A 25,319-nucleotide genomic window follows, 5' to 3' on the forward strand; every position below is an offset into this window, starting at 1 on the left:
GACCCGGGGCCCATATGGGATGCCGGCACTGCACGCAGCAGCTTAACCCACTACACCACAGTGCCGGCCCTGAATAAATTATATTTGAGATGGCAGTATTATTCTGGATTATTTAGGTAAATCTAATGCAATCACAAGGGCCCTTAAGAATATCAAAGATGCAATTAAGGAAGGAATCATGAGATGAAGACAAAACCATGCTGACTTTGAAGACGGAGGAAGGGTTATAAGCCAAGGAATGTAAGGGGGGCCGTAGGAGCTAGAAAAGATCAGGAGACAAAATATCACTCCTAAGTCTCCAATAGAACACAAGTCTTTTAACACTACTTTTATCTCAGTAGCTCTCATTTGGGAGTTTGACCTCCAAAATCGTAAGATGTGTGTTTTAAGCCACTAAATTTGTGTAAATTCTTAACAGCAGCAAAAGGAAATGAATTTATCATAGGTGATCACTTCACTTCAATGAACACAACTCTGCTAGATTTGTGGCATCATGCACATTCTCCAATCTCCACCAAAAGCAACTTTATGGACAGAACCATGTAAGCTAAATAACATCTAGATTAAAGCACAATTTTTTATTAATTTTCCTTTATTGGAAAATAAAGTTATCCTAAGGGTTATTTCCCACAGATTTCCCCTTTTTATAAGTTTGAGTTTAAACTGATCACTGATTCTTGAAAAACACTTTACAAAAGATCAACCACTAGCATCATTAATGACACTTAAAGTAATCATTTGGATCTTTGACGAAATGAAGACTAAAGTTGCTAAGGTAGGGAGCGGGGAGAAGAGAGAATAGAAGATTACTAGGAAGTAAATAATCCTATTCCGTTTAGATTCTGAAATTTCTTATACTTGTCCCTCAAAATACATGTGAACATAAAATTAGCAGGTTTCCAATAGCACTCTAAGCTCTATTTTAAGTGAAATAACCTTTAAAATCATTTCATTATGTAGCTAAGTACCACTCAGAGTCCCATGTAACTCTTTAGAAAACACTGTCATTGATAAGTGTACATGGGTGACTGAAACTGAAAATTCAATAGACCTAGAAGTCTCTTCTTAAAAACGATGAATGAGGCTGGCACCGCGGCTCACTAGGCTAATCCTCCGCCTGCGGCGCTGGCACCCCAGGTTCTAGTCCTGGTTGGGGTGCTGGATTCTGTCCCAGTTGCTCCTGTTCCAGTCCAGCTCTCTGCTGTGGCCCAGGAAGGCAGTGGAGGATGGCCCAAGTGCTTGGGCCCTGCACCTGCATGGGAGACCAGGAGGAAGCACCTGGCTCCTGGCTTCAGATCGGCGCAGCGTGCCAGCCGTAGCAGCCATTTGGGGGGTGAACTAACGGAAAAGGAAGGCCTTTCTCTCTGTCTCTCTCTCTCTCTCTCACTGTCTAACCCTGCCTGTCCAAAAAAAAAGAAGACGATGAATGAAAGAAGTCATAGCTTTAGTAGTTGATTGAAAGAGGTGGTAGTTTATTGAGTTTTATTACTCCAAGAAAGCATTATAGTGAAAAAGTTTCAAATAAAAGGACTTCTCAATTTGTGAGGAGTATTCCTGGGTTATATGATTAAGGGATGAGATAATAAAAGATAACAGGCAAATTTGCTCAGCCAGACCTAAATCATCAGCAAAAAATTTTACTTAGAAATATATGGGGCCGGCACTGTGGCATAGACCTGCCTGAACCATCGGCATCCCATATGGGCACTGGTTTGAGACCCGGCTGCTCCACTTCCCATCCAGCTCTCTGCTATGGCCTGGGATAGCAGAAGATGGCCCAAGTCCTTGGGCCCCTGCACCAGCACTGGGGACCCGAAGGAAGCTCCTGGCTTCAGATCGGCGCAGCTCCGGCCATTGCAGCCAATTGGGGATTGAACCATCAGATGGAAGACCTCTCTCTCTCTTTCCCCTTCCCTCCTTCCCTCCCTCTCTCTCTCTATCCCTCTGCCTCTCCTCTCGGTGTAACTCTGACTTTCAAATAAATAATACATTTTTCAAAATAAATAAATAAAATAAAAATAGGAAGTTATAGGGGGAAAAAAGCCATTGTAATCCATAAACTGTACTTTGGAAATTTATATTTACTAAATAAAAGTTTAAAAATAAATAAATAAAAAGTATAGCTATATATATATACATATTTTGTATATATAGAAGTATATATATATGAAGTATAAAGGTTTGATGATGACCCAAAGTTCAGTAAAATCTCAAGATATAAACCCTCAGTAACTGAATATTTATATTAATATCAGCAAATACTCATGCAAGTGACATGAAGGATACATACAACAGTTGAAAGAAATCTTTACAGTAAGGATCAAAGATGACAAGGACAATTGGTCACTAAGCAAGTCAAAGGCAAAGCTTGGACTCAAACCTAATTTTCTCAGCTTAATCCAGGTCAGTGCTCTCAATTCTAGCATGCTGTCTCTATGATTTAAAAGTCCAAGGGGCAGGAATTAAGCCAAGCAATTAAGAGGCGCATGTCTCATATTTGAGTGGCTGGGTTCAATACCCAGCTCTGGCTCATAACTCCACCTTCCTTCTAATGCAGACCCTGGGAGGCAGCAGTGATGGCTCAAGTAATTGGATTTCTACCACCCAAATGGCAGACTTGGATCAAGAATTCCAGTTGGGGGCCGGCATTGTGGCACAGTGGGTTAAAGCCCCGGACTGCAGCCCCGGCATCCTATACAGATGTCATTTTGAGTCTTGGCAGCTCCACTTCCAATCCAGCTCTCCACTATCGTCTGGGAAAGCAGTAGAAGATGGCCCAAGTCCTTGGGCCCCTGCACCTACATGGGAGACCTGGAAGAAGCTTCTAGCTCCTGACTTCGGATCAGCCCAGTTCCAGTCATTGAGGCCATTTGGGGAGTGAACCAGTGGATGGAAGACCTTTCTCTCTTTCTCTCTCTCTCTCTCTCTACCTCTCCCTCTCTGTAATTCTGCCTTTCAAATAAATAAATAAATATTAAAAAAAATAATAAAAAAGAATCCCAGTTGGGTCTAGCCTAGTTGTTTTGGAAAACCACAATGTATAAGAACCAGCCACCAAGGGCTGAAGGTATTGTAAGACAGAGGAAAGAGTACAAATCCAAGATAACAAGGAATATAATTGTTTTTATGTGCTGGGGAGTGGGGCGGCATGGAGACCACAAGGTCTTAAAGGGTCATAAAACACATTTCTCCGTGCCACAAGGCAAAGAAAAAGGATTTTGTAGAGGCTGGTGTCTAATCAGAAAACACAGGAACTTTTTCAAGAAACATTAACATTTCTAAGAGGCATTCCAGTCCTCAGAAAAGTACAGCAGCTTTGTTTACCCTACCCGAGCTAAGGACAAAACTACAAAAATAGAAAACAAAGAAGTTATAATGAAGACAAAAATGAATAAAATAAGCACTCACACTTCTGCCTATTAACTCAATCAATCTGTAAAATAAATTCTAGCAACAAGGCAAAAAATCTAACCTGTTTGACATTTTGAAGTTAAAGTGGTTCTACCGTTAAACATACAGAGATAACTTAAGACAGCTTCCACCCTCAGTAATAATTAGCACAATCTAGCTTAAAGGTCTTGTTCTTCCGAAAAACAATCTTTACATTACAAAATTTCAACCACAAAAGCATGTGTTTATTCATCATTCCACTGAATACATGATTAACAGCACAGACCCTATAGGGCAAAATCTCCTGTGTTCAAATACTGATTCTATAGTTCACATTCCCACAACTATCTCATCTCAGTAAAACCAGGATTTACTCAAGTTATTAAGAGCCCCTAACGTTCAATCCTGCCCCTCTAGGCTATATCCTTACCAATGTATTTGGTTCTTAGAGCTAGCTGAGCTATGATGAGACTCCAACATGCCCTATACAAATAGTGGATAGCAATATATACTGTTAGTTATGCTGGGAGGTACCCAAGACTCTCTCAGATTCAATAACTGGCTAAGAGGATTCTCAAGATTCCATATACATTTATACTGAGAGTTACAATTTATTATAGCAAGAAGATACCAAGCTCAATTGATAAAGGAAAAAGCACATGGAGTAGAATCCAAGGGAAGGGCTGGCATAGCAGGTAAAACCGCCACCTGCAGTGCCAGCATCCCATATGGACACCAGTTCGTGTCCCAGCTGCTCTAGTTCCAATCCAGCTCTTTGCTATAGCCTGGGAAAGCAGTGGAAAATAGCCCAAGTACTTGGGCCCCCGCACCCGCATGTGAGATATGGGGGAAGCTCCTGGCTCTTGGATTCAGATCAGTGCAGCTCTGGCCATTGCAGCCAACTGGGGAGTGAACCAGCGGATAGGAAACCTCTCTCTCTCTGCCTCTCTTTCTCTGTGTAACTCTTTGTTAAATAAATAAATCTTAAAAAAAAAAAAAGAGAGAGAGAGAGAGAGAGAGAATCCAAGATAAATTAGGAGCAACCCTCTCCTCCAGTGGTGCTGCACTAGACAGAAGTAATACTCTCAGCAGTAAATCTGGGACTTTACTGGGCCTTATCTACCTATTCCCTACTTTAATCTCTAGCTCCTATTAAAGTGCCTGAAACACAGTAATCACTAAATTTTCTTTTTAAGAAGCTGAGAAAAAGATCCCTTATATTCACCAAATGCTCCCAACAGCCCCAGGCTGGAGGCCAAAGCTGGGAGCCTGAAATTCAATCCCGATCTCCTGTACTGGTGGCAGGAATCCAATTCCCTGAGCCATCATCACTGTCTCCCAAGGTCTGCATGAGCAGGAAGTAGTCAGGAGCAGAGCCAGATAACAAACCCAGGGATTCCTATGTGGGACATGAACCCCTTAACCACTTAACCAACATCTTAACCATTAGGCCAAGCACCTGCCCCAAACCTTCTTTTTATATTATTATTTTTATTTTTAATGAAAAGATTCCTGGATCTACCACTTGTTGCTACAAGGCATTGGTAAAGTTACCAAACCTATTCCCTTATTTGTAAAACAAGGTAACAGTATTACCTACCTCAAAAGGTTATTTGAAAAATAAAGTGAATTAATAATGTAAAATACTGAAAGCATCCCTGGCAAGAAGAAAACACTATATAATTTATGTGTGTAAATGTAATTTCTTTTTTACTTTCTCACACTGGAGCTACCCCATTTTAAAATTCCTAATGACCCCACCAGTCTAAACATATACATTAACTTGCAACTGTTTCATATCTATGGAGATTTCTAACTAGTTTGTGGACCATACCCAAAACTTTTTAACACATACAATAGTATCTAACCTGGAACTTAATCTTTGTAGTGCCCATGCTATGGTCTGCCCCCCTCCACCCATGCTCCGCAAGAGTTCAAGTGCTGGAAACTTGGTCCTCAGTGTGGTGATGGGTGAGGTGAAAGGTGGTAGGACCTTTAAGAGATGGAGCCCAGTGAGAGGTGGTTAGGTCACTCACTGTTAGTTCCCAAGAAAGGAAGTTTAGAAAGACTGAGCCTGACCCTTCCCTACTCTGTCTTCCTGTGTGACCATGTGATCTCTACCCCTGGCACAGCTCCCACCATTAACACCATTTACCATGATATAAAGCAGCCAGGGGACCCTTACCAGAACCAGCACCACGATGCTTGGATTCTCAGCCTCCAAAATTGGGAGCTAAATAAACCTCTTTTTTTTTTTGAACTTTTTATTTTATTTTATTTTTTCTGACAGGCAGAGTTAGTGAGAGAGAGAGAGAGAGAGAAAGGTCTTCCTTCCGTTGGTTCACCTCCCTGGCTACGCCGATCTGAAGCCAGGTGCTTCCTCCTGGTCTCCCATGCAGGTGCAGGGCCCAAGCACTTGGGCCATCCTCCACTGCCTTCCTGGGCCACAGCAGAGAGCTGGACTGGAACAGGAGCAACTGGGACAGAATCCGGTGCCCCAACCAGGACTAGAACCTGGGGTGCTGGCGCCGCAGGCGGAGGATTAGCCAAGTGAGCCGCGGCACCAGCCTAAATAAATCTCTTTTCTTCACAAAGTATTCAGCCTCAGGTATTTCATTATAGACATGAAAAGATGACAAATACCACTCAAGAAATACTGACTTGTCAATGAAACCATGGCTGTTAATCAACTTTTTGAAAAAATTTTTAAGATTTATTTTACTTATTTGAAAGGCAGAGTAATACAAAGAGAAGAGACAGAGAGAGAAAAAAAAACCTTCCATCTGCTGGTTCACTCCCTAAATGGCCACAACAGCCAGAGTGAGGCCCAAAGCGGAAGCCACGAATTCCACCCAGGTCTCCCATGTGGATGGCAGGGGCCCAACTCCTTGGGCCGTTTTCTGCAGCTTTCCCAGGCACACTAGCAGGAAGCTGAATTGTAAGGTCAGCAACTGGATTCAAATCAGCCCTCAGATATGGCATACCAGACATGCAGGCAGCCACTTAACCTCCACAGCACCACAATGTTAACTGATATATGAGTTGTATATTTGTATGGAGTACCATCTGATGTCCTGATACATACATACATTATATGATGTTCAATACCAAGTAATCCTAGGTACAATGTTTATTAATAATAATAATAATAATAATCCTCCCCTGTAGCTTCTCTTTTCAAACATACATATACAGTATATCTACATATATATATACACATTATGTATATAAACACATATATACATACATTATAATATATATGTATAAACACATACACTATTTTTACCTATAGTCACCCTACTGTGCAATCGAGCACCAGAACTTTCTCCTAATTATAATTTGGTACACATTAGCCAACCCTACCCTCCACTCTCCCCAGCCTTTGATAACCACCATTCCACTCTCAAAATCCATGAGATCAAGCTTTTAAGATTTCACATGTAACTAAGATCATGAAGTATTTCTCTCTTTGCCTGGCTTATTTCACTTAACGTAATGAACTCCATATTGTCACAAATGGCTATTCCAGTATGTGTATATATGTGTGTGTATATGTGATGTGTGTGTATATACTTTTCTTTTTAAGGGTGAATTATTCCACTGTGTGTGTACATATATATACACAAAACATTTTCTTTATTGGACTAGCTGATGGACACTTGGATTGTTTCCATTTTTTGTCTATTATGAATAGTGACAATAAATATCAGAGTACAAATGTCTCTTGGACAGTCCAATCTCATTTTTAATATATTTACTGGTGAGGCAGAATGAAAAAGAGAGTGAGCTCCCATCCACTGATTTAACCCCCCAATGTCTACAACAACTGGGGCTGGACTAGGATCAAAGACAGAAGCCAGGAATCATTTCCAGGTCTCCCATGTGGGCGTCAAAAACCAAATTACTTGAGCTATCACTGCTGCCTCGCAGCAAGTGCTTTAGAAGGAATAAGAAGTCAGAAGCTGGAGCCAAAAACCAAACCCAAGTATTCCAATGTTGGACACCAGCATCTTAACTGCTAAACTAAACGTCTACTCCCTTAACTTCATTTTCTTTGGTATTGGATTGCTAGATGACATGCTAGCTCAATTTTTAGTTTTTTGAGGAAATTCTATTCTGTTTTTCACAACTGCTATACTAATTTACATTCCCACCAGCAGTGTATAAGGGTATCCTTTTGCCCACATCATCACTAGCCCTTACTATCATTTGTCTTTGTTAAAATAACTCTCTACAGTGGTCAGAGTATAAGGCAGTCAGCCAATCAGCACTCTTGGTTTTTTTGTTTTTGTTTTTGCTATTCTTCCACTGAAAAAAGAAAACAAAAACAGCTTGACTCTATCAAAATAGTAGTAGAAGTGGCAGTAGCAACATTAGCAGTAAGAAAAAAGTTTGGGAGCAGGTGTTTGGCCTAGTAGCTCAGACACCACATGGGACACTTATAGTCCACATCAGAGTGCCTGGACTTGGGCCCTGGCTCTCCTTCCAATTCCAGCTTGCTGCTAGTAGGCAACCTGGAAGGCAGCAGATGATGGCAAGAGTGGTCAGGTTCCTGTCACCCATGTGGGAGATCTGAAGTAAGTTCCTGGGTCCTAGCTTTGGCGTGGTCCAGCACTTGGCTGTTGTGGGCATTTGAGGAGTCAAACAGCAGATAAGAGATTTGTTTCCCTTTCAAATAAATAAATAAAAACTGTTAAGAGGTTTGAATTTCTAAAGCATATAATTAGAATGTCAAATAGTTTACCTTAGAGAGCAAGGTTTCAAGTCTTATGTGTATCAATAGGGTTATAATTCATTATATCACACAGCAAGAATTAAAAGGATATAAATCTCCTTAATAATTAAAGTAATGAAACAATATTTTAGTCTTTTTTAAAAAAGACAAAGAGCTAGGAGGAAAAAAATACAGGGAGCAACATGTAGCCTTAGTTTTAAACTGATGAGTTAGAAAGGGTCCAGAGTTAGAAAGCTCTGACACCAGAGCTCTCCATATAATCATCAGGGGAAAATCTTACGATCAGCAAAATTACAAGAACAACAGCTCCAACATACTGAAGTTCAGTATTTCAAGGCAACTTACATGTTGGCAAATTTCATAGGCGAATTACAACCACAGACGTCAGTTTATAAAAGTTAATCCCGTAAACATCGACATCATAAACATCAGTTCCCCAAAGTGAACTTTACTTTTTTTTTTTTTTAAGATTTATTTCTTTATTTAAAAGGCAGAGTTACAGAGAGGCAGAGGCAAAGAGAAAGAGAGAGAGGTCTTCCATATGCTGGTTAACTCCCCAGATGGCCAAAATGGCCAGAGCTGGGCTAATCCGAAGCCAGGAACCAGGAGCTTCTTCTGAGTCTCCCACAAGGATGCAGGGGCCCAAGCACTTGGGCCATCTTCTACTGCTTTCCCAGGCCAATGCAGAGAGCTGGATCAGAAGAGGAGCTTCTGAGCCTCTAACCAGTGCCCATATGGTTTACCAGCTATGTCACAGCACTGGTCCCGAACTTTACTTTTTCAAATGAGAACTACTCTAAAATGGGTTTATGTGTTAACTCTAAAATATTAAATGTTCTCCCATCCTCACTGCCTGTGGTGACAGCAATTCTGACAAATAGGCTCTACACATTTCTACTTTTTGGAGGTTAGAAAGTTAAAAAACTCCCTTGAAGACAACGTGTTGGATGTAAAAAGGGTTCTGATAATTATTCTCACATGGAAGCAGAAGTGTGGTAAAGACTGCATTCCTACAACAGCAACCAACAAAAACGTCTAATACAGGGAAAGGCATCTGACCTAGAGGTTAGAACGCTGGCTGAAACACCTGCATCTCCTATTAGAGTTCCTGGATTGGAGTACTGGCTCCACACCCAAGTCCTGTTTCCTGCTAATGGGCACTCTGGAGAGATAGCAGGTGATGGTTCCAGAAGGTGGGTCCCTGCCACCACCCAGCTGGAGACCCGGACCAAGTTCCCAGCTCCCCGCTTTGGCCCAACTCAGTCCTGGCCATTGCAAGCAACTGGGAGTGACCCAGTGAATGTCAGCTCTCTTTCTTTCTTTCTCTTTTTTTTTCTTCCTCTCTTCCTCTCTCTCTCCCCTTCTTCTTAAATAAATTTTTAAAAAATTTATTTATTTATTTGAAAGGCAGAGTTACAAAGAGGCAGAGCCAGAGAGAGAAAGAGAGAGAGGTCTTCCATCCTGCTGTTGCTGACCGCAACAGCAAGGAGCCATAACAACCCAAAGCCAGGAGCCAGGAGTTTCTTCTAGGTCTCCCACACGGGTGCAGGGGCCCAAGGACTTGGGCCATCTTCTACCGCTTTCCCAAGCCACAGCAGAGAGCTGGATCAGAAGTGGAACAGCCGAGACTCAAACCAGTGTCCATATGGAATGCCAGCACTGCAGGCAGCAGCTTTACCCACTACGCCACCATGCTGGCCCCTTAAATAAATTTTAAAAATAAAATATCTAATGGACATTCAGTGGTTGCAGCAACCACAGTCTCTGCACCCCTATCATCTCACCAGTTTTGTGAGCAAAAGCAGCCATGGCAATGGGACAGTGGTAACACTGGCAGTATATGTGGCCTTGAAACCAGAAGTCCAGTAATGACTACCTGACTCTTCCTCCTCCAACTCTTCCAATGATTGGTTTAAAAAACCTTTTCCTTATACCACTTTTAGCTAAAAAATAGCTACAGTGGATCTGTTTCTTGCTCTACACCCTAACTGATACACTGACATTACCTGAGATTACGTCCCCTATTCCCTCTCTGGGCTGTTAAACACCTCCTAACTGACTTGCCTCCAATCTCTCACTATCCCAGTTCTTGCTCTGATCTGCCACTACCCAATCTGATTATGCTTAAGGAAGAATGAAACAAACAAGTCAAACAGGGGCCTGAGTTCTGGCACCAGCATTCCATAATGGGAGTGTGCCTGAGTCCTGGCTACTCCTCTTCCAAGGTGCTTCCTGGTAATGAGGCTAGGAAAGGTGCACATGACAGCCCAAATCCTTGAGTCTCTGCCACCCATGTGGGAAACCAGATTTAGCTCCTGGCTCCTGACTTTAGCCTGGTCCAACCCTGGTTGTTGCAGCCATTTGGAGAGTGAACCAGATGATGTAAGATGTTGCTCTTGCTCTGTCTCTCCCTCTCTCTCACTCAGCCTTTCAAATAAATAATTTAAAAAAAAAATGGAAATCTATTCTGTTCTTTTATGTACCCATGCTTTTGTGTGCACAGCTGCGTCTTTTAATTCCTTCTCCAACTGGCAAAATCTCACTCCATCTTCAGAACCTAGCTTAAATGAGACTTCAGTGACTAACAGCATTACTCTATACGCCACTCCCTTTCACAGGTGCACTCTTCCACACACCCTGCTCCTTCTATGGGCTCCAGGTTCATTCACACATTACTTTGTTCAAAAGCTATTTGCTGAGTTACCTTTACCTATCACATGTCATATATATTGTGTTAAGGCCTGAGAGTAACTACTCCATGCAAGATAAACAAAGTCTCTTCTCTCTTGCAGCTATAATTAACAGGCATTTGGGTACACCATAATACAAGCTTAATTACAACTGTGGTAAGTACAATAAACAATTCAGGGTGACGCTCTACATGTATAAATCAAAGTTGAACCTAATGTGACAGATCAAGGAGAATCACTTCCCTTGAAAATGAAGTAGAAACCAGGAAGATGAGTAAAAGCCAATTACCCAAAAGCTGTTACAGAGCTTCTTAGGCTGAAAAAGCAGCACATGCAAAGGCCTTGAGGAAGCACTCTAGGAACTGTAAGGACAACCAATGGGCAAAAGTCAGGGTACAAGGGGAACAAGGCCCCAACTTAGTAGAAGCAGAAATAAGGGGAGAGGGAAGTCATTCTTAAAACTGTGATAGAATTTAGCATTGCTTTAGAACTACTCATTTGCAAAAAGACAGCCCTCACTAAATAAGCTCCTCGGTCTTAGAAATTTTCAATAGTCTCATAACCTAAAGCACTGCTCAACAAACCATATGTCCTCAAGTTAACATCTATGGCATGAATTAAATGATTGACTGTTCCTAACAAGGAGCTTACTTTCTGAATACCAAACAGGTTGGAAAACTAATAAGGTTCAAAATCGTTATGTTTCTGACTATCCCAAACTTACTGGGAAAGAAAATCATTTCCAGGCCAGTTTACACATATTCAAATTCAAGGCTAGCTATTACCTGAGTATGAAGCTTTAACAACTGTAATATTACTTCAAGTTACCAAGGGGCACTCCATCCTCACTGCTCCATGTTGCCACCAAATAATAATCATCAAAGCCGCTTTCAAACCCCCACAAATGTGTCTTCCTCTGTTGCAGGCCCCCTCCCAGCTACTGCAGTAGGAGGTTTCTGACTTAAGTAAATCCTGTTTCACTCAAAATAAATAAATAAATAAATAAATAAATAAATAAATCTCCCACAAAGTCACAAATGTGGCCAGTCAAAGAAGTACAGCTCCATCTGCCTGTTCTAATTATCCAGCTGCCCAAAAAATTCGGTCAGAGTAGGAAACTGGCACCTTTACTATCTTGTTCTCCATCCTTACTTCCTAAATATTGCCAAAACAGTAAATAAAAACTGGTGACTCAGTAAATAAATGTCAAAATTCAACTGACATACTTCTGCCAACTATTAGAAGGCGACAAAACAGGGTAATTTCCAACCCCAAACTTTAGTTCTGGTACATGTTCTCAAAGATCAGTGGAGAAAGCATTCTTTGAAAAAAAAAAAGAAAATTGAGTTAACTAAGAAATAAGTTTAAAAGCACATGAAAAGCTTGATGGAATTTATTAGATTATGAGGAAGACACAATACATAAACAGAATAGAAGCTCTTAATAACTCAACTATAATAAAACCCTTAGCATGTATTTTAAAAGTACATTGAATCAGAATTTTACTACCTACATTTATTACATCATGAGGCATATACAATAATAGAAACAAAATCATGTAACAAGCAAAGATTGTACTAAGTGGCACTAAAGTGGGGTTCAGCCATATCAAAGATAACAAAACTTTCCAAAAATGCATTTAACTCTATAAACTACAAATCATTTGAAACTTTTCAGTTATTACAACTGTGAAATCAGTAAGTGGCCTTACGACTGATACTTTTCCTGAAAGATCAAGGTAAAGCGATGAGATAATTTACAAGATAATTTTAGCACTATTCTAGATTTAATAGAAACATGGGAAAAAACAATCTTTCTAAATCATAACTGAATTCAAGCCCTTCAAGTTGCACCCTTAAGCTCTTTATGCTATCTACTCTCCTCTCTCCCACTTTCTCCATTTCTCACATACAAATAAACCAACAAACAAAAGGCCAGATAGAAACCACAATAAAAAAGACATTCACTCTAGATTCACTTTGAGTGGCAATACAGTGAGCAAAATGAGTTCTTCCTACTATTCAAGTTAGAAGTGAAACTTTTGATGCTAATTTAAGAAATACATGATTCTCCTCCCTCCACCAAAAAAAGTAAATGAAAACATTGTTAACATATGGTATGACTGAAAAAAAAAAACTTTGTTTTAGAAAGCATCAGGAAAAATCGGATTTTTGAAGTACTTTTTTTGAGAAAGATATCTTAATAAAAAGACACTTTTTAATTATCCCTACACATAAAGGAAAGTAATTACTAAAATTGATTTTATTCTATTTTTAAAGATTTACTTATTTATTTATTTTATGGAGGGAGGCAGAGAAACAGATTTCCTGTCTGCTGGGTCACTCCCAGAGTGCCCACAATGGCCACCATCTGGGCCTAAGCTGGAGCCAAGAACCAATCCAGGTCTCCCACATGGGTGGCAAAGACCCAACTACTTGAATCACCATCTGCTGCCAACCATGGTATGCATTAGCAACAGAAAGCAGAGCCAGGACTGGAACCCAGGCACTCTGATATGGGATGCAGGCATTGCAATCTGCAGGCCAAATGCCTACCCCGCTCAATTTTTACTGAACACATTTAATACTTACCAGAATTTCTACTTGGCCATGTTATTTATTACTCAAAACAAAACGTACTATATAACTTCAGGACCTTTCTTTTTCTGATCTGTTAAAAGCCTATTTTTCGGTGTTTTACTAGTAATGAGTTAGTGATAAGCACACAATTGAACCTCAGTACTCTCAAATAACCACATATACAGTCAAGATCCAAGCAAACATATATCACCACAAGAACCAGGCACACAATTTTTTTAAACTTATCATCTACAAGATTACATATGATACACAGAACTCAATGGAGTTACTAAGATATTCAAAAGTGTTTCAGAAAATGATCTAGTTACAGTATTCCCACATGATCCTTTTAGTAATCCCATACCTGCTAAGACAGTAAACTTGCTGATGTTGTGAGGTTCAATCTAATCAAACATGAGCAGCCTACAGAAACATGACTCATTTATTTAGTATTAAGAACAGAAAAGCTTCAGGAAAAGTCTAGATCAAATAATGCAAAATCCATAAATGATATTCCCAAAGGCTGACCATCTCTTGCTTTGAAGAAATTTCTAACAGAATAATCAAACCAATTTACAAATAAGAAAAATTGTTTTCTAACTACAGGAGACATTGCTTTTAAAAAATCTGAAACATTTTTTCCCATGAGTTTACTTACAAGGCATTAAATATAAATCAGACCTCCAAAGACAATCTATCAGCTAAAAATAGTTATGTATTTTAAAGGCTGGGGCAGAAGCCCTCCAACTGAACAAACTAAAACTAGGTGTTTTCCATCTCCGGATCTTTAAAATGCACCTTCAGCGTTTATCAGGTACACAAACCAGAGCCCACATGTTCTCTCAAACTATCTAGTCTGAGGGAACAGAATTACTAAAGGCTTCAGGAGCATAATCCCACTATCCAAGAGATTCAGGTAATGAAATCCTCTTCATTCTAGCTAACAGCAACCTAAAGATCACTTCTACTACTAATAGCAGTAAAGACCCTTCCCAATTTTTTTAACTCCAACCCACGAAAAAGGACCACCACAGTCTTTTTCAGGGAGCATAAACAAGAACCCTGTACAAAAGCTGTCAGGTGGGCAGGCAGGTAGGGCTCCATGTGGGAAGCATCCGAGCCCCGAGCAGCAGGACTTGGTCACAAGGGAGGGTCGAGGGGGGCCAGAATCCGAAGGGCGGCCCCACCCACAGAGGTAGCTGTGAGCAGAGGCAGGACAACCCTTTAACCCCAAGCAGTGCCCAGGCCGGCGCCCAGTTCCCCGCTCCCAGACCAGCATTGTGGGGAGGATCCGAACATCCGGACGCGGGCACCGGCGGGGCGGAAAGGAGGCTGGGAACCCAGACGGAGCCCGCGGCTCGGACCTCGTCGCCGCCTCGGGCGGAGGTGAGGGTCGCTAGGAGCCCCGCGCCCGCCCCTGCACCCGCCCTCCCGGGTCGGCCGGGAGCGGCCGGCCCAGCCGACGCGCCGCGGCGGCCGGAAGGTCACCGTTCGCGGGAGGCCCCGACCACGGGCGGCGACTCTGTCCGCGTTACCTTTGGCCTCGCAGTCGGCGCAGTACTTGTTGTCTTCCTCCCTCAGCAGTTTGGATAAGATGAGCTGGTGCTGCTCGTTCAGCTTCTGAGCTTTCTCCCGGCAGGAGCGCGTCGCCATCTCGGCAGCGGGGCGGGGAGCCCGGAGCACCTACGGTGGCGGCGAACGCTGGCAGGAGCCGGGCCGGCCGAACGCACCTGGCGCCGCTGGGACCGCGGGCGGACTCAGCCCAGGAAGCGGCGGCCGCGGCGGCAGCTGGAACAGGAGGGGCGGCGGCGGCGGCAGCGCCGACGTGTCCCGCCTCCTCGCCCGGCCGGCCCCGCACGCACCGCCGGAGCCGGCGACGGGAGGCGGAGGCGGAGGGGGAGGGGACGGCGCGAGGCTTCCGGGTGGCGCGGAGGAAAGAACGCGAGCGCGGGCGCGTTGCACATGCGCTGAGCGTCCCCTGGCCGCGGTTAGCCGGATCTTTTCCCTGAAGGGCCTTTGCCCAAGGTGATTCCTGAAAGGTAGCTGGCAGGGTTCGTCGGAGGTGGTTGTTGCTGAGGGCCTGGGGTAAAACCCGGTCATGGGAGACCTTTCGCAGGGAGGCCACTTTACTTGCCTCCGTACCTTTGCTCGTGCCTGCGCTGATGGGAAAGGGCAAAGACACAGAATGTGTTCAGTCGGAAGTGTGTTTCACAGCCTAGTAGGCGAATGAGATGTGCTAAGTCTGCCCGACTTCCTACCTCAGTTACCCAGCGGCTCCTGACCCAGCCGCAGTGCTCAGCCTCCTAGCTTGACCTGCATCTTGAAGCAGCTGCAGAGCCAGCAGAGATGGAAAGCCCCTCCCAGCCTTACCCTATAAAACCTTTTCAGCCTGGGGGGTCTCTGTGGCTGAGGACCCCTCTCACGTTTATTCTGTAATAAAGCTGACCGGGCTGTTAAGTGACTTCTCGTTTCTGATTCTTTCACCACCGCATTTCTTTTCCAACAGGTGCAACACTGGAAATGCAGAAATAATAGTGAGAGAATGTATTCATCGCTTTATTCTTCTGCAGTTCTGAAACACGCAGGATTCTAGAAGGTAGAATCCTGGAATAAAAGAGGAGAAATAAATCCCTTACATTTCAGGTTAGTGAAATAATCTGGTGGTAGCATTTATTAAGGGATTGTGACTCATTTAACCATACGAAACTTATCCTCGTTGTACTGATGAGGAAAGTACACCTCATAGGAATTAATTTGCCTGAGGGACAGAATTGAGATTCAAATCCAAAGCAGTGCAGCTTGAGAGTCTCAGACACATGGCAATAGCTCTTTCGTGAAGTGGAGAAAGTGTTTGACCAAGTAGCCAAATACCAGGCAGTGTATAAACAGTGATCTTAGGGCAAGAAAAAAAAAGCCTAGGACTAGAGCCTTGAGCTCCCTAATCCAAGCTCATAGGGCTTGAACTCTGAGTGACACAGTTTGAAATATTTGGTATTTTAAGGATTATTAGCAATTTCTAATATGGAATGTATGTAAACAAGAAAAATAACCATTATCTGTGGTGGGGCAGATGCTAAGAAAGGTGATGAGCTGGGGGCTATGGCATATACTCTTTTATTTGTTTATGATTTTTTTTATTTGAAAGAGATCTTCCATCCGTGGATTCTCTCTCCCAGATGTCCTCAACAGCGAGGCTGGGACAAGTGTTAGCCAGGAGCTGGGAACTCAATCCAGATCTCCCATGTGAATGGCAGGGGACCCTACCTTCTGAGCCATCACCTGCTGCCTTCCAGGGTGTGCAGCAGCAGGAAGCTGGAATTGGAAGCAGAGCCAGGACTTCAACACAGGCACTCTGATACAGGATACAGGGGTCCCAAGTTATGTCTTATCTACTGCTTGCCCCCATGCTATACTTTTATGTAAGACCAGTTGCTAATTTCAGTCTCTTTGTAATGGTAACCCTCTTGCCTACCCAGCTCTGTTCTTGCTACAAGGACTCAGAAATGTTTGTGGAATTAAACTGAACGGATATAGCAATGAAGATGCCCTGTAATTGAGAAAATTAGAGCTTAAGCTGTGCAACTCTGACAAATAATCACTAAGAGGATATCAGTGAGTTTCAATGAAAAGAAAAAAAAAGACAGTAAAATTTATCGGCCATCTCCAGAAAACTGGTTTGATTTAGAATGGTGGTAGAGTGGGAGATATTGAGGAAAATCAACATGCACAACCATAAAGACATCAAGTGGCTTGGAAAACAGACTACAGCACAGGGTTACTGGTTAGGTCCAAGTGAGAAAGAAGTCTGTATAAGTCAAGAATGATAGATTTTGGAACACTAGGGGAGCAAAGTATTACGGCCTTACAGATTCTTCAACTAGGTTAGTAGCATGATAAAAAGGACTTTTTTGGGAGAAAGTTAGTCCAGAAGTAACCTTTTAACACCCTCCCTCTGGAAATTTGCTTAGCAATGCAAGTATTCCGAAAAACAGAAGACAGGTTTACCACCAAGAAATGACCTACAGCATAGAATAAAAGGTCACAGCAATGTCTAATAGAAATAGTACATGCACCACATTTCTAACTTTAAATACACTAGGAGCTACATTTAAGAAGAAACAGGCAAACGTTACTAGTGTCGCTCCCCCTCTTCATGGAGGAACGACACAGGACCCTGCGCTGTTCTTTCGTCTGCTCGGCCCTCCCCGGGTTTGCTGCTGGTTCTTCCCGGGTTGGCTACTATCCCTTCCACCTCCGTGGAAGGGCAGTTCCCCCTGGCCACATTCCCCACTTCCGCAGGGGAGCGGCACACCGCCGGCCGGCTCTTCTCGGGGGCTGCACGGGTGTTCCTTCAGCTAGATGTTCCCCATAGATGTTCCCCATAGATGTTCCTGGTGCATGCCGTCTCTCTCCTCCTTTATAGTCCTCCTCCGCCAATCCCAACTCGGCTGCCCACACGCCGAGTACGCTGCTCTCCTCCAATCAGGAGCAAGTCCTACAGTTTATTAGTTGAACTGGAGGCAGCTGTGCGGAAGCTGTTTACTTCTCTCCCAACGCCATATTGTGGGAGAGCAGATGCATAGAATAAGTCTTAATTCCAGTAACTCAGTCCAGTCCGGATTGTTCCCCACAGATCCCCCTTTCTTTTTATTTTTGGCGTTGATACGCGCCTGTCTTCGGTGTCCCGCGGCACACACTCTGCTCTACTTGCTAGAGTTGCCACAGGTTCTTAGAAGTCCTATCAATCAGGCAAACCGAATCCGGGTCCTCTCTTCGCCATGTTGTGAGGAGGTTTTTAGGCGCTGATGCGTGCCTGTGTTCGGTGCCCTGCAGCGCATGCTCTGCTCTGCCTGCAGGGGCTTACAAGCCCTAACAATCAGGCAAACCGAATCCAAGCCTTCTCATTGCCGTATTGTGGGGGAGACTTATTAGTGTTGGTTCGTGCCTATCTTCGGTGACCTGCAGCTCATACTCTGGTCGAGCTGCCTGCTGGCGCTTACCACCTTACTTAATCAGGCAGACCGAATCCAAGCTTTCTCGTTGTCATGTTGTAGAGAGGCCTTTCTATTTCTCTATTTCTCTATCTCCGGGCATTCCTATTTCTCCCATTTTACTTCTATCTTCCAGCATTCCTATTTCTCTCATCTTACTTCTAAACTTCTATTTCTCTTATCCCCGCAGCTTCCCGCTGCCCGCCCCGAGGCTGCTTCTCGGCGGCTTCCTGGCTGAGCCGCTTCAGCCCGCGCCTCTCTCATCTGCGCAGCTTCCCGGCTTTGCGCGGCTTGGCTTCGCGCGCTCCGCGGTCTCCACGCCCTTCGCGTCTGCACCACGGCCTCGCGCCAGCCCCGTTCCCTATCTATTCACGCCCCGTGCTCTCTCTGCACGCGGCGGCTTCCGCGAGTAACACAGCGTAGCTTACGTGTCCGCCACTAGCATTCAATCTAAGTTCCCCGGGCTAGCCTGGCAAATTCAACCCAGCATACGTCTCCGCCCCACGGTTTGGCTTCCCGTCCTTTGCTCCCCGGGCTAATCAGACGGATCCCAATCTGGCTTACGTTTCAGCTTCTGGTTTCAACTTTTCGCCCCCTATTCCCGGGCTAACTTGAGAATCCCAAAGTGGCTTTCGTATCCGCCTCGGCCTGCCCCCCGCGGCTTCAATTTCCCTAACACTTTTCTCTACCCGGTATGTTTCCCTAAGTTTTCTTCCAACAATATTCCTCCCTCATTTCTCCTGGCCTCTCCCCACAGTCCGCGTCCGAGTCTGTTTGTTCTAGCTTTCACTTTCGCTTTCGACCTTAGAGATTTCTCCCAGCTTCCCCCCGTAGTCCGTAGTCCGTATCTGAGTCTATGCCTAGGCTTTCCATAGCTTCTTCCGGCACCTTTTTCGGCCGACTTTTCCCTAGGCTGTTTGCTAGTCTCTCTCTCCGGTATTTTCCCAGTTCTTCCCGTTTCTTCCCTCCTAAGTTTGCTATCCGTCCTAGGTTTCCTATCCGAGCTAGGTTTCCTATCCGAGCTAGGCTTCATATCCGAGTCACGGCACCATTATGTCGCTCCCCCTCTTCATGGAGGAACGACACAGGACCCTGCGCTGTTCTTTCGTCTGCTCGGCCCTCCCCGGGTTTGCTGCTGGTTCTTCCCGGGTTGGCTACTATCCCTTCCACCTCCGTGGAAGGGCAGTTCCCCCTGGCCACATTCCCCACTTCCGCAGGGGAGCGGCACACCACCGGCCAGCTCTTCTCGGGGGCTGCACGGGTGTTCCTTCAGCTAGATGTTCCCCATAGATGTTCCCCATAGATGTTCCTGGTGCATGCCGTCTCTCTCCTCCTTTATAGTCCTCCTCCGCCAATCCCAACTCGGCTGCCCACACGCCGAGTACGCTGCTCTCCTCCAATCAGGAGCAAGTCCTACAGTTTATTAGTTGAACTGGAGGCAGCTGTGCGGAAGCTGTTTACTTCTCTCCCAACGCCATATTGTGGGAGAGCAGATGCATAGAATAAGTCTTAATTCCAGTAACTCAGTCCAGTCCGGATTGCTCCCCACAACTAGTACATTTTAACTCAATGTATCTAAAAATTTCAACATATGAGTAATATAAAAATTGAGATATTTTACATTCTTTTCACATTGTCTTCCAAATGCAGCCTGTATTTGCACTTACAGCTCATTTCAGTTTGGAGGAGCTGAATTTCAAATGCTCAATGGCCCCATGTGACTAGTAGCTACATTATTGAACCATGTTGCTTTAGAGGTTACTAAAATCTAAGTTTGAGTTGATTGTTTATTAAGGCTGTAGTAGGAAGAAAGGAAGAGACTGACATCAAAAGCATCCTAGAAAGAAAAACATTGCATTCATTCAACAATATTCATTCAATTATCCACTGATAATCAGAAGCTTACAGTCTACTATGAGATATGAACATGTAAATAGAAAAAATTAAAAACTATACTGAAGTCTATTACAAATACGAAGGAATCTGTAAGCTAAAAGAACAGAACATCCAGTAACTTGAGACAATCTGGAAAGGCTTCCTCAAGGAGATGATGCTTAAACTTAATGTTAATAGATACAGGGATTTTTCAAGTGAATGGAGGTAGAGGTGAGAAAAAAAATGTAGCTTCAAAAAGTGTACTTTTGAAAGTATAGGATTATATGCTGGGAGTATATGAGGCAACAGGAACCCAGATTGTGGAAATAAATAAAATAGAAAAGGAAACAAGGTAGAGATTAAGGCCAAGCAGTTAGGAGCTTTGTAGCCAAATTATGTAGTTTGAATCCCATGGACATATACAGCCAATGGGAGCTTTTACACAGAAAAGTGACTTCATAGGCTTTGATCTCTGTGAGCACAATGGCAGCATGCAGAACATGGATTAGGAAAGTCTGTTAGGGAGACAGATGATGGGTTGTTACAATAATATTTCAAAGAAGAGATTATGAAGGCCTATTTTAAGCCAATAGCAAAGGGTTTGGGGAAAGACTGAATCAAATGATGTTTCAAAATTAGAAGCAACAAGATTTGGCAGCTGACTCTAGGTGGAGGGTGAGAGAAAGGAGGTGAGAATAACACCAAGGCTTCTCAGTTGGGAGACAGGTTAAATTAACCCAGATCAAGAATAGAAGGGATTGGCCTCTCAGTGGGTAGCAGGAGGGCTGAACCCAGATGTTAACCATTCAAGCTGTCTTCTAGTTCAGCTGCCTGCCCTGTCACCATGGCATAGCAGGCCATCTCCTTTACCGAGGACATTCTGGCTACCAGCCTCCCAAAGACAGTCATGGCCCCTATCCAGTGGTCAAGCTGCTGCCACAGATGCAACACAACAGTAAGCAGGTCACAGTTGACAGCTGTACACAGGCATCTTGGACTTCACAGTCAACATTCCCAAGGAGGGATAAACTGGCCATTGTGTGATCTGCTTCTTCCTTATGAAAGCCCTTACCTTTGACTTCAAGGATAAAAACATGGAGGTGTTCCCCAGGGTGTGGACAAGCACACACAATTCTGTAGATATTTTGCTGGCAATCTGACCTCCGGAAGGGCGGACAGAGCAACTTATCTCTGCCTCATCTACTCCTTGGATTTCACCAGAACCCATCTGGTGACTGACATTAGGAAATCGGGCACAGAGCATGAGTTCAAAGGCCTAGGAATCTTCCTGATGAAAGTCACAAAGTCTCATGAGATCCTGAACCTATCAGAGCTTCTGTGTCTCCATGCAAGACATCATCTACCTGACAGTCTTCTTCACCATTGGCAACCCCCAGAACACCTACACTGCAGTGAGTTAGATGGCTGACCAAGCTGTGGCTATCTTTTTCAGCATGGTCTCTTACCCCTTCAATCCTGTGTAGTACAAAAGAGCCAATAACTTGTATATAGACTCTTGAATGCTAGAGGAAGATCTTCTAAGACAATGGAGCAAAGGTATGTGGTTCAATGTTCACAGAGATGTTGGGGGATGGGGAAAATTCATGCTGGTCCTATGGGACAAATTACAGAAAACTGTCCTAAGTGTGTCTCCTCATCAGAAATCAGAATCAAGAGAGTGGGCTCATACTTCACTCTTATTGACCATTTGAACTGCACAAAATTCCACCCACCTTTGTCCTGTCCAGATTATGGCTGTAAAGGGCTGGGGGAGGCTGTAGAGAAGGGGCTCCTGGTGATCATGTGGGACCACCAGCACCGGATTCCATGCATGAATTGCTGGGGAAAGGAGGGAACCATAACATCACTGTGAGTCCGCAGGTGAGGCATCTCCACTAATCAGCCCTGGAGTGCAGAGACTTGTTAGGACCTCGGTTGTATTTAAATGGTTTTCGGGCCGGCACCGTGGCTCACTTGGTTAATTCTTCACCTGCGGCGCCAGCATCCCATATGGGTGCCAGGTTCTAGTCCCGGCTGCTCCTCTTCCAGTCCAGCTCTCTGCTGTGGCCTGGGAGTGCAGTGAAAGATGGCTCAAGTGCTTGGGCCCTGCACCCGCATGGGAGACCAGGAGGAAGCACCTGGCTCCTGGCTTCGGATTGGCGTAGCTCCGGCCATAACGGCCATTTGGGGGTTGAACCAATGAAGGAAGACCTTTCTCTCTGTCTCTCTCTCTCACTGTCTCACTCTATCTGTCAAATAAATTTAAAAAAATGGTTTTGGTTGTTTTATCGTGTCTCCCCTTGGTGCTTAAACACTACCTTCTCTTGTGCATAGCCAGATATTTGCAATTATGTTCTATGTTGGGCATTCTGCTACAAAACAATAAAAACAGAACACACTGAAGAGGAAGAAAAAAAAAGAACAGATTTGAGATCAAGGAAAAGGTATTTGCTGGAGGACATGATTAACATGTGCACAGGAGGCCATTTTGTTCAGTGAAACAAGCCAGGTGCAGAAAGACAAACACTGCATATTTTCTCTCATATGAGCAAGTTAAAATATGTTTATATATATGTATATAGGTAGATAGTTACATATATAGATATTTTAAGATTTATTTATTTATTTGAAAGTCAGAGTTACAGAGGAGAGGCAGAGGGAGAGAGAACTTCTTTTTTTTTTTTTTTTTAAAGAAGATTTGTTTTATTTGAAAGAGTTACACAGAGAGAGAAGAGAGGTTTTCCATCCGATGGTTCACTCCCCAAATGGCCGCAACGGCCGGAGCTGCGTGGATCCGAAGCCAGGAGCCTCTTCCGGGTCTCCCATGTGGGTGCAGGGGCCAAAGGACTTGGGCCATCTTCCACTGCTTTCCCAGGCCATAGCAGAGAGCTGGACAGGAAGTGGAGCAGCTGGGTCTTGAACCAGCGCCCATATGGGATGCCAGCGCTTCAGGCCAGGGCATTAACTCACTGCGCCACAGCGCCAGCCCCAGGAGAGAGAACTTCTATCAGCTGGTTCACTCCCCAAATGGCTGCAATGGCCAGGGCTGGGCCAGGTCAAAGCCAGGAGCTTCATCCGGGTCTCCCACATGGGTGCAGGGGCCATCTTCCACTGCTCTCCCAGGTACATTAGCAGGGATCTGGATTGGAAGTGGAGCAGCTAGGACTTGAACCAATGCGTATATGGGTGTCGGCACTACAAGAGGATGCTTTACCTGGTACACCACAGTACCAGCCCCTTTTAAATTCATATTATATATATTTTGAATATCAACCTGAATTTAAAATAGTGATAATTAGAAGCCAAGGATGGTTGGAGAGTAGGAGAGGGGAAGTTGGAAAATAGTTACCAAAACACAGTAGGGTGGGTTCCACCTGTGACAAAGCGGATTCAGTCACTGCCTGTGATGCTGGCATCCAGTATCAGAGCACCAGTTAAAGTCCCAGCTGCTTCACTTCTGATCCAACTCCCTGTTAATGCACCTGGGAAAGCAACAAAAGATGGCCGCAGTACTTGGACCCCTGGCAACCACATGGGAGACCTGGATGGAGTTCCTGTCTCGTGCCTTCAGCCTGGCCTGGTCCTAGCCATTATGGTCATTTGCAGAGTAAACCTGTGGCTGAAAATATTCTCTCTCTCTCTCTCTCTCAGTCTCACCTTGCCTTTCAGATAAATAAATCTTTATTAAAAAAAAACATAGTAGGGTGAATGTAATGGATTCTGGTAGTTGGCAGCACAATGAGGTGACTACAGCTCATGACTGTGTATAATATTCTGCATAAACAAGCAGGACAGAGGAGTTGGTAAGTTCCATACACAAAGATAAGGAAATGGAGAAGGGGGAGGAAGGAAGGGAAAAGACGAAGGGGAAAAAAGAAAGCGAAAATACATTTGATAAGCATTAACAAAGAACAGCCCTTGTTTAGATTCCTGAGGAACAATTCTCTTGGTTTTTTTACTCCATTCTTTCTTTTTCTTTCTTTTTTTCTGTTTCTTTTTCTTTCTCAGACCGAAAGGGGGGGGGGCAAGTGTGGGAGGACAGGGGCTATGGGAAGAATTATCATGTTCCTAATGTTGTATTTACAAAATGCATACCAAAAAAAAGTAAATGTATGTTCAAAGCAAATGTGACCTCATAAAATTTCAACATAATATTCTTGATCATCTCTTTTTCCAGCTGCTGCCTGAGTAATTGTCAATCTAAATAAGTGTATGAAATACCTGGAATAGGTGAATTTAACACTGCATATTTAATAAGTTTTGGTATCATTTTTCAGAAAGATTATGTATGAAACAGAAAGATTTGTAGGGCCGGTGCTGTGGCTTAGTGGGTAAAGCCTCCGCCTCCAGTGCTGGTGTCTCATTTGGGTGCCGGTTTGAGTCCCAGTTGCTGGCAAAAGTCATTTGGGAGTCATCTGTGCTTGAACGGTCATAGAAGCCATAAGCATGGTCAAAATTCCTCCATAGAAAGCGAGAAACAAAGAGGAGAGACTCAAGAACTAAAATCTCCACTATAATCCAAAAGTTGTACTTATGAAATTTACACTTATTAAATAATTCTATAAATAATTTCTATAAAAAGAAAAAAGAACTAAACTCTGGGTTTGCAGTGGACAGAGCAGGGGAAGTCACTGAAAAGAGAGATGAGATTTAGCCAGGAAGAAAACCAGAAATCATGAAAGGTTTCTGGGATGTAAGGCTGAAGACAAATGCCAACTGATGACTCAGAAAACTCAACTGTTTACATTGTAGACAGCATGTAGTCAAGGGCTATATACTTCGTTGTTCTCCTTTTGCCCAGGAACTGGCCTTTCACCCAGGAACAGGAAAAAAGAAATCATCCGGTGAGGCTTTCAAGGGATTGATTGGAGCTTTCATTGAAATGTGAAGGGAGAGCTAGTGTTGGATATAACAAAGGAAGAAGTAAAGGTACGAGGATAGGAAGCAGTGCTAGAGCTAACTAGAGGGTGTACGGGAAGGAAGTGTCCAAAGTGTATTGGGGAGAGGTAGAAGCACCTCAAATAATTATAGGTTTCCTGGAGGCCCGAGGTGATTTGGA

At 43.8% G+C, this 25,319-nt stretch overlaps 1 protein-coding gene and 1 long non-coding RNA gene across 9 annotated transcripts in view; one reads left to right on the forward strand and one right to left on the reverse strand.

Annotated features, from left to right (window-relative positions):
* Nucleotides 1–15,908, reverse strand: part of SMAP1 (small ArfGAP 1) — a 187,920-nt gene extending 172,012 nt beyond the window's left edge. For 4 of the 8 annotated variants that reach the window (XM_008263099.5, XM_002714530.6, XM_008263098.5 and 1 more), the window contains exon 1: nt 14,930–15,282. In XM_008263099.5, coding sequence (XP_008261321.3) covers nt 14,930–15,047 — 118 coding nt within the window. In that variant the 5' untranslated portion in view covers nt 15,048–15,282. Of the gene's footprint in view, nt 1–14,929 lie in introns of all 8 variants that reach the window. The other 4 variants (XM_089333044.1, XM_089333045.1, XM_070073896.2 and 1 more) reach the window with 2 other exon arrangements.
* On the forward strand, nt 15,280–17,065 carry LOC149126599 (uncharacterized). The gene is made up of 3 exons (XR_016233933.1): nt 15,280–15,433; nt 15,901–16,037; nt 16,871–17,065. It is a non-coding gene; the product is annotated as an uncharacterized LOC149126599 (long non-coding RNA).
* Nucleotides 17,066–25,319: the final 8,254 nt, after the last annotated feature.

This window comes from Oryctolagus cuniculus, chromosome 5, assembly GCF_051225735.1.
Source record: "Oryctolagus cuniculus isolate XC-2025 breed Fujian yellow rabbit chromosome 5, ASM5122573v1, whole genome shotgun sequence".
Lineage (NCBI taxonomy): Eukaryota > Metazoa > Chordata > Mammalia > Lagomorpha > Leporidae > Oryctolagus > Oryctolagus cuniculus.